The 18,744-nt window shown below is 45.4% G+C and overlaps 1 protein-coding gene across 1 annotated transcript; it reads right to left on the bottom strand.

Annotated features, from left to right (window-relative positions):
• Positions 1-11,938: 11,938 nt before the first annotated feature.
• On the bottom strand, positions 11,939-14,906 carry LOC114489327 (zinc finger and SCAN domain-containing protein 5B-like). Its single transcript, XM_028503300.1, has 4 exons — positions 14,523-14,906; positions 13,963-14,175; positions 12,813-12,963; positions 11,939-12,348 (listed from the first exon to the last, which is right to left on the bottom strand). The coding sequence occupies exons 1-4, from the start codon at positions 14,904-14,906 to the stop codon at positions 11,939-11,941; spliced, it is 1,158 nt and encodes a 385-aa protein (XP_028359101.1).
• Between the last annotated feature and the right edge of the window lie 3,838 nt (positions 14,907-18,744).

Here is an 18,744-nt window from a genome sequence, read left to right as displayed (position 1 = left end):
GAGGACTGGGTGTAAGAAGGTGAGGGGATTCAGCAAAGGACATATGTGCATGACCCATGGACACGGAGAGCAGTGGGATTATGGCCAGAGGGATGGGCAGGGGTGGGCGGCTGGTGAAGGCAGGCAAAGTGGGGAAAATAAGGACATCTGTAAGAGTGTCAACAATGAAAGAAAGAAAGAAAGAAAGAAAGAAAGAAAGAAAGAAAGAAAGAAAGAAAGAAAGAAAGAAAGAGAGAAAGAGAGAAAGAGAGGAAGAGAGGAAGAGAGGAAGAGAGGAAGAGAGGAAGAAAGAGAGGAAGAAAGAGAGGAAGAAAGAGAGGAAGAAAGAGAGGAAGAAAGAAAGGAAGTAAAGAAAGCTAAGGGAGCAAACCTCCAACTCTGCCTCCTGGCTCTGTGAACTTGGACAAATTTTTTCTCCTTGGTTCTCAGTGTCTCGGAGATACCACATCCACAGCTAACACTTTTTACAGTATTGACTCTATGCTGGGTGCCCCTCTAAGTGCCTTTGCATCCAACTCCTACACCCCAACGAGATAGGAACCATTATTGGCCCCATGTAATGAGCAAGGACATAGAGACACAGCAAGTACAAGGTCAACACAAAGCCACACAGCTGGTCTTTGCCAGGACTGAGATTTAAAGCCAAGTGTCCAGGGCACGCTCCCAACCAGCCCTGTCCAGTAGACTTGCAGCAATGGGGGCGTCTTAGATCTGGGTGGCTTCTGGACACTGGAAATGAGGTTAATGCAGCTATGGAAATGTAACTTTGATTTGATTTCATTTTAATTCCCTTTAATTAATTTATTTTTCTGTCTCAATGATGGTCGACATACAATATTATATGTTTCAGGTGTACAGCATCGTGGCGAGACATTTATATAAATTATGAGGTGATCCCCACAATAATTCTAGTACCCACCCGACACGATCCACAGTTATTACAATGTTACTATGTTCCCTGTGCTGTACTTGACATCCTCGTGACTCTTCTTATAATTGTCAACTTGTACTTCTAAATCCCTTTACTTTTTTTCATCTAGTCCCTCACTACCCTCCTATCTGGCACCCATCAGTCTGTCCTCTGTATCCATGAGTCTGTTTCTCTTTTATTTGTTCATTTATTTTGTTCTTCAGACTCCACGTATAAGCGAAAGCTTATCTGACTTGTTTTTTTCCGTCTGATTATTTCACTGAGCACAATACCGCCACCCAGGTCCATCTGTGCTGTTTCTGATGGCAGGGTGTCATCCTGTGGGATGGCTGAGTCATATTCCATTGTATACATGCACCACTGCTTTCATCTACTGACGGGCTATCAGAGTATTTCTGTATCTCGGCTCTTGTACCTGAAATGTCCTTCTTTGTGTCTCGGTGTATAGCCTTTGCTGTAAAGGAGGGAAGCGGCCAGCTCCTCAGCCAGGTGAGGACAGTGGGCTTCCAGTTGCTGCCCATTGGTGATTGATCTGGTACTGAAGGGCCACCACAGCCCACGTTCCAGGAACAAATGTTCCGTGTCCTCCCTGTGACTTTTCTTGGGAATGTGGAGGCCCCCCTCCGGTGTGCCTCCAGCAGCCCCAGCCCTGAGGAGTCCCTGCTTGTAGGAATGCTAATGTTGCAATGCCCCTCGAATGTTTGTTCTCCATTTCTGTCCCTGTGTCCTGACTCGGCTGCCCCCATGGTTCCCCAGGTCCCATTTCCCTTCCCTCTGTCCTTCCTCTGGTACTGGACCCCAATACCCCTCTGGTATTCTGGCCAAGGTGGGTGTCACCCCCAAACACATCTCCCCCTTCAGACCTGCTCTGAAGTGACCCCTGCAAAGCTACCTGTTTGATTTTTTCTTTCCTCCCACCTGCAGCAGAGAGTTCACCTGCCCTGTGCACGTTTTGAATGTTCCTCAGACTTTTCTCTTTCTCCATCCGCTGTCTACCTCAGGGCACAGTCTGCACATACTGGGGCATCCAGGGTCCCTGCAGGGGACTCCCTGCTGGTCTGGGCTACCAGGGGCATCTCTGCCCACACTGACCACCAGACTGATTTGTTTTTGAAGGAAATTCTGATTGTGTAACTTCTGTGTTTGCTTTTCAGTGCCACTCTATCAATTGTTCTACATTTTAAACATATGCACATGCGTAACATGTGCATATGTGTATCTATAATGCCTACATGTATATATGCATGTTTATGCAGCATGTACATACATATATACATTTACATGTAATGTATCTATAAATGTGTGTGTGTGTGTGTGTGTATATATATATATATATACCCACATATAGGGGAGATATCAGGACTCACATGAAACACTAAAACTGCTTGTCTAAACTTCCTTATGATTTGCCCTGGCTGGTGTGGCTCAGTGGACTGAGTGCTGGCCTGGGAATGAAAGGGTCACTAGTTCAATCCCAGTCAGGGCACATGCTTGGGTTGAGGTCCAGGTCCCCAGTAAGGGGCATGTGAGAGGCAACCAAACATCGATGCTTCTCTTCCTCTGCTTCTCCCTCCCTTCTCCTCTGTCTAAAAATAAATAAATAAAATCTTTAATAAACCAAAAAATAAAATAAAATACCTTATGATTTCACTTATTTATGCTGTGTCTAATCAACACAATATAAACAAACAAAGCAGAAACAGACTCAGATACAGGGAATAGACGGATATTTGCAGATGGCAGGGTGTCAGGGGAGCTGGGTGAAGAGATGAAGGAATTGGGAAGGACAGACTGGTGGTCACAGAACAGTCCCAGGGATGTGAGGTGCAGCACAGGGAACACGGTCAGCATATTGTGATCAGTGTGAATGGCGCCAGGCAGGTGCTGGACTCAGCAGGGGGAGCAGTTGGCAAGTCCTATAAACGCCTGATCGCTGGGGTGCACACCTGAAACTAATGTCATATTGAATGCCAACTCTAACTGAAAAATGAATAAATACAAGTGACCATTGAAAAGAAAACAATGGAAATGCCATGAAAACAGCTTATCTACAGCCCAAGGTTATGGGCAATTTATATATTCTCCATTCCCATTGGTCTGTATTTTCTAAATGCAGCCGATCTGTTGAGTTGACGGATGTGAACTTTACCATCAGAAACAGACCCTGGAGCGCTGTTTCCACAGGCAGCCTTGACAGGCAGCGCGCCACCCTAGAGGCTGGCCGTTGGCAAGGAAAGTTTTCCAGGTCAACAGAGTGAACTTTCTGGTGCCAGTTTAGCGCCTCCAGGGTTCTCGCGCTCCGGGACTGGTCGGAGCGAACTTAGCGAGCCTCTCAGGGATGCCGGCCCGTGACGCTGGGTTCTTGCTTTTTCCTGGCAGGCGGTGCAATGAGTGGGGATGACTGCTCGCCCCACCTGGGGCTGGCGGGAAAAACAGGTGGAGACCACAGGCGCGAGAGGTTGGGAATAAATTAATTTGAACCCATTAGAGGGAATGAAAACTTTGAAATTGCAAGAAGGGGAGTCCCAGGGGCAGTGCTGAGGAGGGACCAGCCTGCGTCCGCTGCAGCTGTTGTCCCTCCTCCCCCCCGCCCGGCTCATGATGACGGGGGCTCCTGGCGGGGTCCTGATTCTCTGGGGGTGATGCGCAAGCCGTCCCTGACGTCAGGTTGCTCATTTCTCCCCCTATTTCCACCGCAGGTCCTCGGGAACAGTGTCGACACCCTGCACTCCAGAGGAGACACCCCTCTCGCCAACAAACTTTCCAACTGAAACGGAAGTATCTGCACTATTTCCAGAGAGGGCAGCGTTCAACATGCAGAGAAAGAACCAGTGTCCCTGCACGTTTTTCCCTTTATTCTTCTTCACACTAACCCTCTTCATAGTGTGCTGTAGCCCTTTTATACACGTGCATGCATGCACCTGCACATACACCTGTATGCACCTGCATATGCACCTGCATGCACACCTGTATGCACCTGCATATGCACCTGCATGCACACCTGTATGCATCTGCACATGCACCTGCACACACACCTGCATGTACACCTGCACGCACACCTGCATGTGTACCTGCATACCTGCAGGCGTATCTATATGCACCTGCAACACCTGTGCCAACAAGGCAAGTGAACCACGTGGTCTCTGTGATTAAGTAATCTGCTCCCCCTGCCCCCAGTTATCAGATTGTTATGGGCATTACTTTCAGACTGGTAGGGAAAGGCCAGTCCTCAATGAGGATGTACCTTCTTTATCTTTCTATGTCCCATGGTGTTAACCATTCACCCCTTCAGCAAATACTCCTGAAGCTCAGGACATGTGCTGGGTATGATGCCAGTGGCTGGGAGTCCGGTTGCAAAGAAAACACAAGGAAAGACAAATTTCAATTGGCTAGTTGATGCAACTTATTAAGTAGTGTCTAAAGTTCACAGAAAAGAGAACGTGCACACACACAAACTAAAATAAAAAGAAGACAATAATGAGAAAAATGCCTATTGAAATGCAGCAACAGAGAGAGTATGTTCCTGGAGCACAGTCACCTGAATAAACAGATCTGCAGAAGCAAACAGAGAGAATAAAAACATACCCAGGTACTGAGGAGAACTTTGTGTGTGATAAAAGGTCACATTTTGAAAACCCAATGTCCATGAATGAATGGAGCAACAATGTTAAGTCTACATGAGGGAATAATACTCAATAAGGAGAAGAAAGAATTCATGATAGGAGGAGAGTGGGGGTGATTCACAAAGTCAGATTTCTAGGTGAAAGCCAGCACACCCAAAGAGTCCATGCTAATGGTTTGATTCCCGTTATTTAAAGTAGGAAAAACCGCTAACTAACCTGTCATGATGCAAAGCAGACCAGTGGTCACCTGGGCAGGGGGGAGGGGTGCGCCACACAGGCTGCCCCAGAAACTTCTGAGGGCTATGGAGATTGTTATCTTGGTTTGATTATGGCTTCTCAGGTCTTCCAGAAGTATATAATTCATAAACAAATAATATGTGCACTGGACTGTATCTTAATTATACTAAATAATGTTATAAAAATATATTTTAAAATCACATCTTGGCATCAAAGGGACATAATTCACAGTGTGTAAGGCAACCTAAGAATGGGAAACAATATTTGCTAATGCCTGATAAGGGGTTAATATTCAGGATATGTAAAGAATGCTAACACTCACCACCAACAAAAATCTTTAAAAGATGGTAAAGTTGATCTTATGTGTGACTTATCACAATTTTAAAAATTGGGGGGAGTCATGGATAGTGTGGCTCAGTGGATTACGTGCTGGCCTGTGAACCAAAACGTCACCACCAGTTCAATTCCCAGTCAGGGCATATGCTGTGTTGCAGGCCAGGACCCCAGTTGAAGGCATGCAAGAGGCAAATGATGTATGTATCTCTCACATATTGATGTTTCTCTCTCTCTTTTTCTCCCTCGCTTCCCCTCCATCTAAAAATAAATAAATAAAATCTCTTTTTAAAAAAGTCTTCTTTAAAAAAAATAAGAGGAAAGAATGCTCATTTGAATTGACTCTTTTCTTTCTCTTATGGTTTTGGAGAGGAAGCCATCAGTAATAATTAACTTGGTATAGTTAATGAAAACCTTGAGAACCTATCCCTCAAGGTTGCATCCTATATTTATCTGAAATAAGGAGCTCTAAACTCCTTTTCTTCTTTGGCATTCCACCAGTTTTCTTAAAGACTAGGCAATGACCAAGGTAAATTTTTGTCTATTTTTATTTTGAGTGTCTTTCTATTTTCTCTTCCTGAGCCTTTAAAAAATTCTAACATCAGGAAAGGTTATATAACAGCTTGGCAGTTGATTCTGGAATTTGTTCCAATTAAAAATATACATACTTGAAACTAATATAATACTGGGTGCTAACTGTAACTGATAAATTAAAACATAATTTTTAAAAGGATTTTATTTATTTTTTAGAGCGTTGGGGAGGGAGGTAGAGAGGAAGAGAAACATCAATGTATGGTTGCCTCTTGAGTGCCCCCTATTGGGGACTTGGCCCACAACTCAGGAGTGTGTCCTGACTGGGAATCAAAGTGAAGACACTTTGGTTCTCAGGTCGGAACTCAATACACTGGGCCATACTAGCCAGGGCTAAAAAATAAATTTACTTTTTAGTAAACTTGACAATTGTGCTGTATTTGACATCCCTGTGACTGCTTTGTAACCACCGACCTGTACTTAATCCCTTCACGTTTAGCAATGTTGTTTATAAAATGCAAGCCCAAATTTGTTATTCTTATGTTAAAAAGACATAAAACTACACTTTAATAAGTGTACTGTAAGTAAAGGGAGAATATAAGGGGACTAAATGATAATGGGGAAAATATAATAAAGATGTGTGTTTATATATATATATGTATGTATATGTAGGGAAAAATAAGAAATAGAAGAATTACTAAAGCTATACACATGTTTTGAAACTATGCATATAAGTGATAATACAAAATTGCTATTATACTCATGACTTTCTGTGATCCGTTCAGTGTAGCTCAATAAAGTTATTAAGAGCAATTCTTTTTAAAACCTGGGAGCAAAACCATCAAGAACCTATCCAAAGGCCTTTGCTGCTATCTAGTGGATAGTTGTCAAAATAACGATACGAAGGAGCACTGGAATCACCAGTTCTTACAAAGTAACAATAGAAGATATTGGAAATAACCTAGTGGTTTTTGCTGCTGGGGCACCAGCTTAGTCATTGCCACCCTGTTCTGGGAAAAACCTGAATCCGCAAAGAAACACTGCAGCCCCGGTTTTCCAATTCTCGGTCACTCCTCAGACCTTGAATCTTGCCCTGTCAGAAATGTTTTTCTTTAATGTCAACGACTCAAGATAATTGTCCATGCTGCTAACCTAGCGACATTTAATATTTTCAACCTCAGTCCTCCCAAATGTAACAACGCCCACCCCCGACCACTTCATTTCTTGCTGACACGTGAACAACTAATACCTCTGGGTATTAACAGGAATTGTTTAGGAATTCTTAGAAAATATTTTTTAAAACCACTTACGTTTCTCAAAGAACTCTGTATTTTGAAAGAACACTTCTAAGATGTCTTCTTTCATTTTCTTTGTATTTTATCATTACTCAATGGTGAATGTGTACATGTCAATAAATTTTTTAATTTTTCATTCTAGCAATCTGAGGTAATTTACCCATAAAAGGTGGTGTTGATACTTATAAACCTGAACAAAAAAACAAGGAGGGCGTGAGGCAGAGGAGGGGGCAGGAGAGAAGCCAGTGACAAGGAGAAGGTCAGGCTAGTTCATGGCTGAGTTCAAGTTCATCAGTGCTGCAAGAGTTTCAGTGAGAGCTGCTGGCTTGAGAAATGACCTGACAGTGGGCTTTGTGGAGACCAAAACCACCCTCGAGTCTCTGAAAAGAGCACCATAGGAGGCAATGGGATGGGAAGAAATACAAGGAAGCCCAGCCATCCTGTCCCCTTAGGATGTTTAAATCCACTCACCTCCCCAGCTGCCAGGCCGATTTTTAATACACAAGACCTCCTTGAGCTTTTGTTGCAACTCTTCTGATGTTACAATGATTTCAAAATAAAACTAAAATGAAGGAAAACTCCCACCAGGTGACTCCAGGCCTAAGAACCAGGGAGGAAGGGCTGCGGCTCAGAGATCCACCTGTATGACGACCACCTGGAGGGCTGGTACAACCAGCACGTGGGACCCAAGCCCCCAGTTTCTGCTTTGGCAGGTTTTAATTTCCAACAAGGAACTTACTATTTTTTAATCTTTTAAAAAAGATTTTATTTATTTATTTTTGGGGAGAGAAGGGAGGGAGAAAGAGAGAGAGAGACATCAATGTGCAGTTGCTGGAGGCTGTGGGCTACAACCCAGGAATGTGCCCTGACTGGGAATTGAACCTGCGACACTTTGGTTTACAGCCCACGTTCAATCCACTGAGCTAAGCCAGCCAAGGTCCAACTAGGAATTTAAACTGTGTGGATGCAGCAGTTTGGGGGCCACAGCTAGAGGTGGGAATGATTGGATTGTTTGCCACACGTGGCCCTACTAAGCCTCCTTCTAAACCCTCAGTCTGTAAGAGGGTGCAGCCAAGAGGGGGGGACCCCAAATAGGGATTGGGAATGGAGTCCAGAGCTCTAGGTGTCCAGGAAATATTAGGCTGTCACCACTCCTCCCCCACCCACAGGTGTGGGTTGGTCGAAGGAACAAATGGAGCAGAGCCATTGAGAGCAGTTTTGCATAGCAAGAGCTTTGCAGCTAACCTTTGGTATGGTCATTTAACATATCTGTAACCTTTAACTGGTTACATAGACATGTTAAATAGCTGTGGCCAGGCTCTGAGCCAGGGGAATGGAAGTAACTTCCCCACCAAGACATACCTGGGGGGCTGGTCCCCCAAGTTACAGCACCTGCATGGGAGCTTGGAGAGGATTGGCTCCATGACATGGGACCATGTCTGCCCAGACCCATGATGGCAGCCCAGTGAAGCTGGAAGGATATAGGAGATCTGGCAAGTGTAGGCAATTGTGGGAGGAGTCAGAAATGGGACTGCAGAGGAAGATTGGTGCGGGGATGTAAACCCAGACATGGTGGCCATCAGGGAGGCAGAGAACCACTGGGTCTTTAACAGAGTGGGGACTCCCGCAGCCTGGTGAGAGAGAACCACCATGTGGCTTTAGCAGAGAACCTCCACTCGGCTTGGGCAGACTGGCATCCCCCCTCCTTGCATTCAGTGGAGAGAGGACCTGGTGGCTTTGTCAGAGTGGGGACCCCCACAGCTTTAGTAGGGGGAACGACCACCCGCCTTTAGCGGAGATTCCTGAGACACAGCTGACGGTGCCAGGAACCGAGGGAGGCCTACCAGCTGAGACGAATTACTGGGAAGCATCAGGGGCTCCCTGAGCCAGACTTCTATTTCTTTTCCTGAGACATGGTACCCCAGACTGTGCAAAGGGGGAAAGAAGGACTCTGTGTGTTTGTTGGTGGTTTAAGGTACTTTGGGATTTTGATGAAGACATTAGGTCACTACTTTAAATATGTACAGCATTAAATAAATATTTCCTTTCCTTGTCACGAATCTCTAAGATTGAGAGATGTCTTTCCTTTGGCAGCAGATATAATGAACCTGGGGGGTTCCTTTTGGTAATAGTATGTTGCCCTTAGGCCCCCCCCCCTTGTTGTTCTGTAACAGTTTTTGGCGACTTCTTGGGGACAATAATTGTCCGTGGCGGACCGACCCCCTTAGGTCTGAGAGAGTGAGACTACAAAATTTTCCCAGTCTCGAGAATTTCTCTGCACTCCTCCTGAGGGTGTCAGCCTCCTAATCACACCTGGAAACGTGAAAAGGAAATGAAAGGGGAGGGAGCAAAAAAGTGAAATGGTTGGTTGAAAACTGGTTTCTGAACACTGTTTTGGAACAATGGACTTGTGGGTAATGGTTTGGTTAGTATGCTGCTCCCAGGTTGCTCCTGTGCTCACTCAGTTTTTGTGAGCCCAGGTGGGGAGCATCCCTTTGTTGCTCGGGACCCAGGAAGGATCATTTGGGACTGATGAGTGCTTCAGCCTGAGGCAAAGGGGGCATGTCTCTGCCAAGACACCGGGCCTGAAGGACCATGTCTCTGTGAGGCACCTATGGACACATTCGTGCAAGAAATGCCTATACCGTATGTACTGTTCTGGAACTCTGTGTTTTGGATTTTTCTCTGTATCTGCTCTGAAAAGGAAACTGAGGGTTCCAGGGAAGGTTGAAATGTCACACTCTGTAGGAAAGTAAATGGGAAGTATAAGATATGTACATGAAGAAGGTGTATGAAAGAAAGATTAGAGGGTTTGTGAATGTTGCAGAAGGTCTGTGGAAGTGAAAGTTTTGAGAAGCCTGGTGGGTATCAGAAGGGAAAGGATTTTCCTTCACACTTTGTGTTTTTCTCCCTACCTGATCCCTCCAGAATTTGGCATTCTGAAAGAGTGAGTGATGACGTAAGGTTTCTTTGCATAAATCCAATAAGACCAGTCATTAATATTGGTTTTGTTAACCAAGACTTTGATTGGATTGTCACATCTGAAGGAGGCATGTGTGGGTTCTGGTCATCACTAGAAAGCCCCAAGGAACTGGGGTTGACTTGTGAAGCTAGTGTAAGCCCACGAGAAAAGCCTGGTACTTTGGTTGGCTATGCGGTTCATGGCAGTCTTTCCAGGGGAGGGACGAAGGTTGCTTTCCTGAAAGATGGACGCAAAGGAACCTGTAGGCACAATGGAAGCCTCAAGGATTTGAGTGAAACAACTGGTACAGGCAAAGCCAGATGGCGGATGTGTGGCTGTGCTTCTGTGCCCTGAGGAGTGGACTGAGAAGTCAATCTAAAGGTTCCCTGTGTGAGTTCCAGCAAAGCAGACTTAAAGATAATAAGTAATGCAGGCTGCTCTTGGTGTGTTTATGCAAACAAACAGTCAAACTTAAAAGCAGGACTCAAAGGAGTCTCTTTAATAACAGTGAGGGTGACCTTAAGGAGAAAAATTGCAGTTCAAGGAAAACCACAATGCTCAGTACTGGACATCAGAATGGCACAGCTAACTGTCTTGAGTTTGTTTTCATTTGAAAGTTGAAACTGGGTTTGTAATATCACCAGAGATGTACAATTTATAAGTAAGGAGGACCTGTCCAGTTGCCATTGCTAAATGTCATTGCAGAAAAGGCCTTGCAACTGAATGTCTTCCCAAAACACAGTCTCCCAGGCATAGAGAATGTTTTGGGGACTGTTGTGTGAATTAACCTGTGTGTTCTTCTGTTTTCCTAGGGCGTACGCCTATGACTTCATTACCTGAGTGATTGGTTGCAATATAGGCCTCACTTAAGGAGCCCATGTTCATCATCAACCCCTGAGACTCAGTGGTTTGGCAGAACCTAAGTGGTTGGTTCCTGAAGGGTTCAGGTGATCTGTGGGCTTCACTTTAGAACTAATTTTCCCTTTTCTGTCTTGATTTCTTGGACAGAAAGTGGCCAGACATCTGAAAGGAGGGAACTTCTAATATATTCCCCTCAGCCTGAGTGAAGTATATAGTAGGCCACAAGAGTTTTGGAAAGGTGTAGCATGCCTTGTACACCTTCCTGCAAATAAGCCATTCTTTACTTAAGTCCCTGCCTTTGTCATTTAGTGGTTATGATTTCATTGTGCCTTCCAATTCTTTCCAAATCTGTCACTTCCAGAATATGACCAAGATGCCTATGGCCCAGTAATGCCAGCCTTTGGACACCAAGCCTGGGACTTCCTGGTGACAGCCAGCTGACTGGGATTCTGTAAGCTCCTTCCCCTTACAGGAAGGACTCCCTGTGCTGCACCTCCCTCCCTTTCAGGGCACCCCTGACCCAAGGGTAGGTAGGATGACATCCATGTCCAGCGCGAAGTAGTTACAAGAAGATAAGACCTTCATCCATTGTCCTTTATAAGATTATAAGGTGGGTGTATACCTGAAAGGAAGAAGTGTAACAGGGTACAGCCAAGAAGGGGGCCCCAAAAGGGATTTGAGAGAGAGATGTGTTTCCTCTGACAGCAGACATAATGAACCTGAGGGTTCCTTGTGGTAATAGTATATCACCCTTAGGCCCCCACTTGTTGTTCTGTAACAAGTCTGCCCATCAAAGTGGAGTCCAGGTGTGGGGTCGCCCCCTTCTACCATGAAATAAAGAATAACAACAAGACAAAATAAGAGATTATGGTTGAATTGTGGACTATTTATTGAAACAATGAACCAGACTTGCATTTCATTGGAAGAATAGCAGTATCATAAACAACCAGAAAACACCCTGTGTGGAAGGAAACTGTAGGTTATAATGAGGCAGAAAACAGAAACCAGTAAGGAGCATCTGTGCTTATGCAGGGATCTCCATTCCAACGAGTAGAAGCCCTACTGTGTTCTAGAAACCTCGTGTGGGTTTAGCCTGACATACATCCTTTTTCCAACACAGGTGACACAATGAATTTCCCTCTTGGGCAGAAGGGAGTTGGAATCCTCAGGGAGTCACGTTCAAATGTGTTTGTTTGTGGCGTTTCAAAGCCCCCACCTGACGGAAGTCCTGGCCACACTCAGGGCAGCGGTGGGGCCTGAGGCCCGTGTGGGTGCGCAAGTGGACGTTGAAGTTCCCCTTGTGGCCAAAACGCTTCTGACAGATCTTGCATGAGTACGGCTTCTCCCCCGTGTGGACCTTTTGGTGGCCTCGCAGCGTGGATTCATGGGCGAAGGACTTTCCACAGATCTGACAGCTATAGGGCTTCTCACCCGTGTGGACTCGCTGGTGAACTCGCAGATCTGAAGGTTGTGTGAACTTCTTTGGACAAAGCTGGCACTGGAAGGGCCTCTCTCCAGTGTGCGACCTCTGGTGAATTGTTAACTGTGATTCATAAATAAATGTTTTCTTGCAATCTGCACATTCAGACAGTGTGCGTCCTCTGGCTCCTTTTCTGACAGTAGTTCCCACGGGGCTCTGTGCCTGACCTGAATGGGACCTGAGCTGTCTGGAGAGTGCTCCTTCATCCAGACACACGGCTCCTTCTTCTGAAACATCCTGGGGCATGGAGGGGTTGAAGCATTCTCTTCTGAGGGGACCTCTTGCAGCCTGAGAATGTTTTCTTTTCCGACACTGAGGCAAAATGTCTGTCTCCAAATGGTGGGTGGAATTTGCGTTTTCAGTGTCAGCCCCTTCTGGCAGGTTGTCCTTCCTCTCCGTCCACAAAGAAACTTCTAGAAGAAAGGAATCACCACATATCATTTAACCAAGAGCATGTTCAAAACTAGCAAGCACATTTGAACCAGTGCTGATGCTGGTTGAGAACTTTCCTGCCTGGCTGGGTGACTAAATCCACTGAAGCCCCCAATTCCACACTCACCAGGACACCCCAGACGCTGAGTCTCTGGAGGTGCAAGCACTGCCATCTCCTCCTGATCTTCCATCAAGTCCTCCTCTAGGATCTGTGTGGGTCTCACTCTCACCAGGTTGCCTTCCTCAGGGATGGTCTCTGGCGAGAGAGCTGTCTGTCCCTGACAACCAAGAGGGATTGTAGATGTGTGTACATTCAGGCATAGAAAGCTCCATCTCCTCTTCCCCTGAACTACCCAGCTCCCAGCTCCCTGAGACTCCAGCTCCCCTAACGGTGCCATTCTGGGGCTCTTCCCAGACTATCCTGGGGGCTACTCTATCGCCCCCGGTAACCCTCGCTCGATCCCCCATTGTTCATCTCTACCCACCACCTATTTCAGTCAAGTCTATACTTCCAGAGTTTTTTTTTTCTTTCTCTTTTCTAATATGGATGTGCAACAGAAACAGCCGTCAGTTGCCACTCACTTGCTCCAACCAGGGACCTGGCCAGCAACCAAAACATGTGCCCTACCAGAAATTGGAACTGTCAGCCTGCAGGACAATGCCCACCCCATGGGCCTATACCAGTCAGGGCTGTATCTGATAGTTTTTACTCTTAATTCACTAAATGTGCCTCTTCAGGACATCCCACATGCCCCCTGCTCCCAACTGTGGGAGCACAGCCATTCTAGCCCCAGATTTCCTGAGTCATCCCTGTTGACATTTTGCCTGGATTATTCTGTTGCATGTTTCCGACAATGGACATTGGCCCACTGGGCAGCGATAGCATCCCCCACCCAGGTGGACAACTCAAAGTGTCTCCGCCATTGGCTAAGGTCGCCTTGGAGGCAAAAGGACTCCAGGGGAGATCCACTCCTTTAATGTTAAGAAATGGGCAATATTCCAAAAATGGGTCCTTTGGCCAATTATCATTTCATGAAATGCCTTTTGAAGAAAATTAGCTTTGAGTGCACTGGACTGTCTGTGGAGGAGGGGCAAAGGTTGGTGAGTCTTTATTGTCCACATTAGCTCAGAAATGTCTGGATTTGAATGCATTCTTGGGATGCATTTAACAGGTCCAGTTCTGTCCTGGGCCGAATGTCCCCATAACTCCACCCATTGCTTCCTCCTCTTGTACCTTCTCCCACATGTCCCCAGAGGTCAGGGCATCACACACTCACCTGCTCCCTTGACACATCCTTGATTTCTGGCTGATTCTCTGGCTCCTGGCTGACCTCCTGGCTGTTCTTGCCATGTACCTCCGCCTCACACATGAAGGACCGGGACTTCATGGACAAGCCCATCACAGGGTCCTCATCACCAACTTCCACTCCAGCCATCTGGACATCTGAATTTGGCACAAGAAACTTCTGTCCTTCGATGGTGACTATGGTCTGTGGGGAGAACATCAAACTAGTTATGAACCATAGATATTATGTTCTTTGTATGCATCTGACCCAACACTCACACTTTGTGTGGGCACAGACTAGTGTTTCTGAACCTGGGCACAGTGAATATTCAAGGCTGCATGGTTCTGTCTTGGGCAGTACAGAATGTGAGCAGCACTGCTGGCCTCCAGCATCCTCTCTGCTCCCCACTGTGACAGCCCAAAATGTACCCCGATATCCCCAAGGGTCCTCACTGGAGAACCAAAGACACAGAAACAATCCCACCTGCCTTTTAGGTCCAGTCCCCATGCCTGCCCTCCCTTACCCATGCCAACCCTGAGATTCCTACTCACCCATGTCTTAGGTTTCTCCTGACGTCTCAGAATGTCTTCCAAGTCTTTGCAACTCTGCACGTTATAATCCTTGACCAAGACCTGGAGCTCTAGGGGCATGGAGATCATGAACTGCTCCAACACCAGCTTGTCCAGAATCTGTTCTGGGGTGTGCAGGTCCGGCCTCAGCCACAGACGACAGAGCTCAGAGAGTTTCTGCAGATCCTGGACTGGGTCTGAGTCCTCCGAGCTGGTGAAGGCTCTGAAGGCTACGTGCCACATCTCCGAGTCCTGTCCCTGCCTGCCAGGAAGGCTTCCCTGGGGCAGTGCAGACGGTGGCAGCTGCGGTCCCCGGCCTTCCTGGGGATTCCCAGGACCACACTGCAATGTCTGATGTGCAGCCATAGTCACTAGAAAATGTTTCAATGTCACTCGAGCAAGCTGTTCCTGAAGCCAGCAACTAATGGAGACCCAAGGAAGCAGTTGACTGTGTAATAAATCTAGAAGCTGAGCAGGGGGAAAAGAAGAATAAAGTGAGTTTAACCTATTACTCTACCCTTTCCTCCCCTCAAAAACCCTCCTCACAATAGGAGACACTCCTCGCTGGTCCCATACTTAATACCCTGGAAGTTAACCCGTACTATTTTTCTCTGATGTCCATATTTGATTGTAGATGCTTGTTATCCACTCATGAATGGCCCCCTAGATTCTGACTCCTACATGTACACAGATTGGGGGGGCGCTCAGTATTCTCACCTGTGATTTGGAATAATATTGTTTGTCCTGTAATGTAAATCAAATACAGTCATGAAGTGGGATGCTTCTAAACTCTGTTTTAATAATGACATCACCTTATATAGCTTTTCATCAAGACATGATACAGTAGGCGTGTCAAACTCATTTTCACTAGGGGCCACATCAGCCTCCCAGTTGCCTTCAAAGGGCTGAGTGGGATTTTAACTCCTTAAGAGTTAAGGAGTAGTTATATTTATACAGTCCTAAATCTATTTCAGCCTTTGAAGGCAACTGGGAGGCTGATGTGGCCCCTAGTGAAAATGAGTTTGACACCCCTGGAACAGAGAATAGATTGGTAGTTTTTAATCACTGTATCAGCCATGATTCTGTAGGAAGATACAGAAACATATTTACAACTACGGAATTGCATGTGGCGTAGTAACAAGGGAAAGATTTATTTTTAAATCCTCATCAGAGGATGCTTACTGACTGGAGAGAGAGAGAGAGCAAGGGAGAGAGAGAAACACCAGTGTCACAGAGAAACTTCGATTACCTTCTCTTTGCGTTCTCACTGGGAATCGAACCAGCAACGGTGCGGTGCAGAGGATAATGCTCCAACCGAGAGCCACCTGGCCAGGGTAAACATGAAAAATATTAACCCAAGGTTGTCCTCTAAGATTTCCTTCTTTGTTCCAGGGAAGGGAGAACACACACACATGCACAAAAAAAATCCAACGAGACTTAGGCTGCTACAGATACTTTGGTATAGTGGTAAAATGCATAAGGAAAAAATTCACCCTTTCACTATTTTTTTACAGGGTACGGTTTCATGCCACTAAATGCACTCCCAGTGTTGTGTGAACCTCATTTTCATTGCCCTAAAAGGTAATCTTGTACCTCGGAATGGTCCTCTGGTTCCTGCTCATCCACTTCCAACCCCCTACAGCACAATCTCCTGCTGGCATTTTGGGATTAATGGATTAACAGAACCATTAAATGTTAATGGATTAACATTTAAAAATATATATTTTATGTATTTATTTTTTGACACTGGGGAAGGGAGGGAGAGAGAGGCAGAGATATATCAATGTGTGGTTGCCTCTCATGTGGGCCCCACTAGGGACCTGCCCAGCAATCCAGGCATGTGCCTGGACCAGGAATCGAACTGGTGACCCTTTAGTGCTGAGTCCATGCTCAATCCACTGAGCTACTCCAGCCAGGGCTGAACCACCTATACTTAATCTCATTCCAGAAAACGGATTGAAACCCAATGGCCTTTGCAATTTCCAGGAATCACGATGTTTAGAAAGAAGTTATGCCTGGGTCCTGAACCTACCTCCTAAAGCCAAAAATACATTTTCTATTTTCTCCAGAGATGTATTTGATTCCAAGTACAACAGCCAGGGAAAAACAACCTTCCTTCCAGCCAGAGATGGGGGGGGTCTCTCTGAAGGTCTGGGCAAGGTCACTGACAGTCAGAAAGATGAACCCCTAGGACAGGTGGGGGAGGGGAGCATTCCTACAGGTTCTTGTATGGAAGGTGAACACATCCTCCCACAAGCTTTGGGATGGGAGAAAAGACCGTCTGAAACCCCAGGAATTAAGGGGTTTCAGGTTGTTTGCCACCGGGGAGAAGGCAGTGATTCCACTGGTCATTTTTAATCCCTCCAGGTTCCTTTCACATTAAAGAAAAACACACAATCACAAGAAGCAATAAAAATCAGAGCCAAGATATGGAAGCAACTGAAGAGCCCATCAAGAAATGGTTGGATAAACAAGTGGAGCTTCTACTGAATGGAATATGACTCAGCCGTCAAAAAGAGTGAAACCTAGTCATTGATAACAACTCGGATGGACCTGGAGGGCATTGTGCTGAGTGAACTCAGGCAGAGAAAAACAAACACTGTGGGATCTCTCTCATCAGTGGGGTCTAAAGAACAAAATCGGAACCAACTCATAGATACAGAGAATAGACTGATGGTTGCCAGAGAGGAGAAGGGTTGGGCAGGGGCTGAGTGAGAGAGATGAGGGGATTGAGGGATACTAATTGGTAGTTACAAAATACTCACGGAGATGTAAAGTACAGCACAGGGAATATAGTCAATAATATTGTAGTAACTATGGATGGTGCCAGGCAGGTACTAGACTTATTTGGGGGATCACTTCTTAAGTTATATAAATTTCTAATCACTATGCTGTACACCTGAAACTACAATTATGTAATAGTCCATATCAACTGTAATTGATAAGTAAACTTAGAACGAGAAATATACAGCCTCTCACGGCCAAAATAATGAAATAAAATAAAATCAGGCACTAAAATAAAAACGTAAACCACACCACGCATGTTAAACCAGGAGTTATACAAGAAATCCGAGTGAACGGGGAACAATGGAGACCCCTTGTTTTCCTGAGATCACGGAAATAATGCACCATGAACATAAACCCAAATCTTTCCGAAGCCCACCTCCATCCATCCTCATTTCAAAACGTCCTCACACATCCCCAGCCCTGCCTTACCTCCTCCGAGTCTCCTCTGGTCTTCTCCGCAGTCTGGAGCTGGACTAAATGTGCCACGAGGTGAAAGGTCTCTCTTTATATAGAAACTCCAGGCCCCGCCCCCTGTTCTCTTTCAGCGCTGGGATTGGTCGAAGGCCATGGGACCACCCACTCATTTAGAGTACCAGCTTTGATTAAATTTTCCCCGCTGAAACTTCACAGGAGAAAAAAATAACCCTCCGTTGCCCCCAACATTTATTGCCTTGCTCTAGTCTAGTGAATTACGGTATTTATTATACAGCTGAAATGTTTGAAGGCATCGAGATATATAGAGGCATAGACAAAGATCTACAAGTCCTAACGAGTTTGAGATAGATCACCTACTTTTTTGTTAGTTGTAAATGATTTTTTAAAAATATTTATTTTTTGAATTATTTTTCATTGCGTTTATTGGGGTAAAATTGGTTAATAAAATTACATAGGATTCAGGAATACAATTCTGCAACACATCATCTGTCCGTTGTATTGTGATCAGTGGTGGGTTGGGCATTGTCTAGCAAAGCGAAAGGTCCGGCGTTTGATTCCCGGTCAGGGCAAATGCCTGGGTTGGCGGTTCCGTCCCTAGTCGGGACATGTAGGAGAGGCAACCCACTGATCTTTCCTTCTAACATCCATGTTCCTCTCTCTTTCTCCATCCCTTCCCCTCACTCTCCAAATAAATAATTAAAAATGGAAAAATAAAGCACAAATAACATAAGACGTCCTTCCTTTCCTCTCTCTCTAAAAATAGACGAACATTTTAAATTAAAAAATAAATAAAATGACAAAGTGTGAGAAGAACGTATTTCTGAGAAGACACATAGCAAACCAGAGGCTGAACACCAGGAGAATAAAACAATGATCTCATACCAATTTAGCAATACAAGATATTGAACAAGAGAAAAGTAACTATTCATACACAAGAAAAAGTCATTTTAAAAACATTTAAAACTTTTTAGTATCTTGAAAT

The sequence above is a fragment of the Phyllostomus discolor genome, chromosome 12 (assembly GCF_004126475.2).
Source record: "Phyllostomus discolor isolate MPI-MPIP mPhyDis1 chromosome 12, mPhyDis1.pri.v3, whole genome shotgun sequence".
Classification (NCBI taxonomy): Eukaryota; Metazoa; Chordata; class Mammalia; order Chiroptera; family Phyllostomidae; genus Phyllostomus; species Phyllostomus discolor.
The sequence above is the reverse complement of the archived record's forward strand: the minus strand, read 5'-3'. Positions and strand labels throughout refer to the sequence as shown.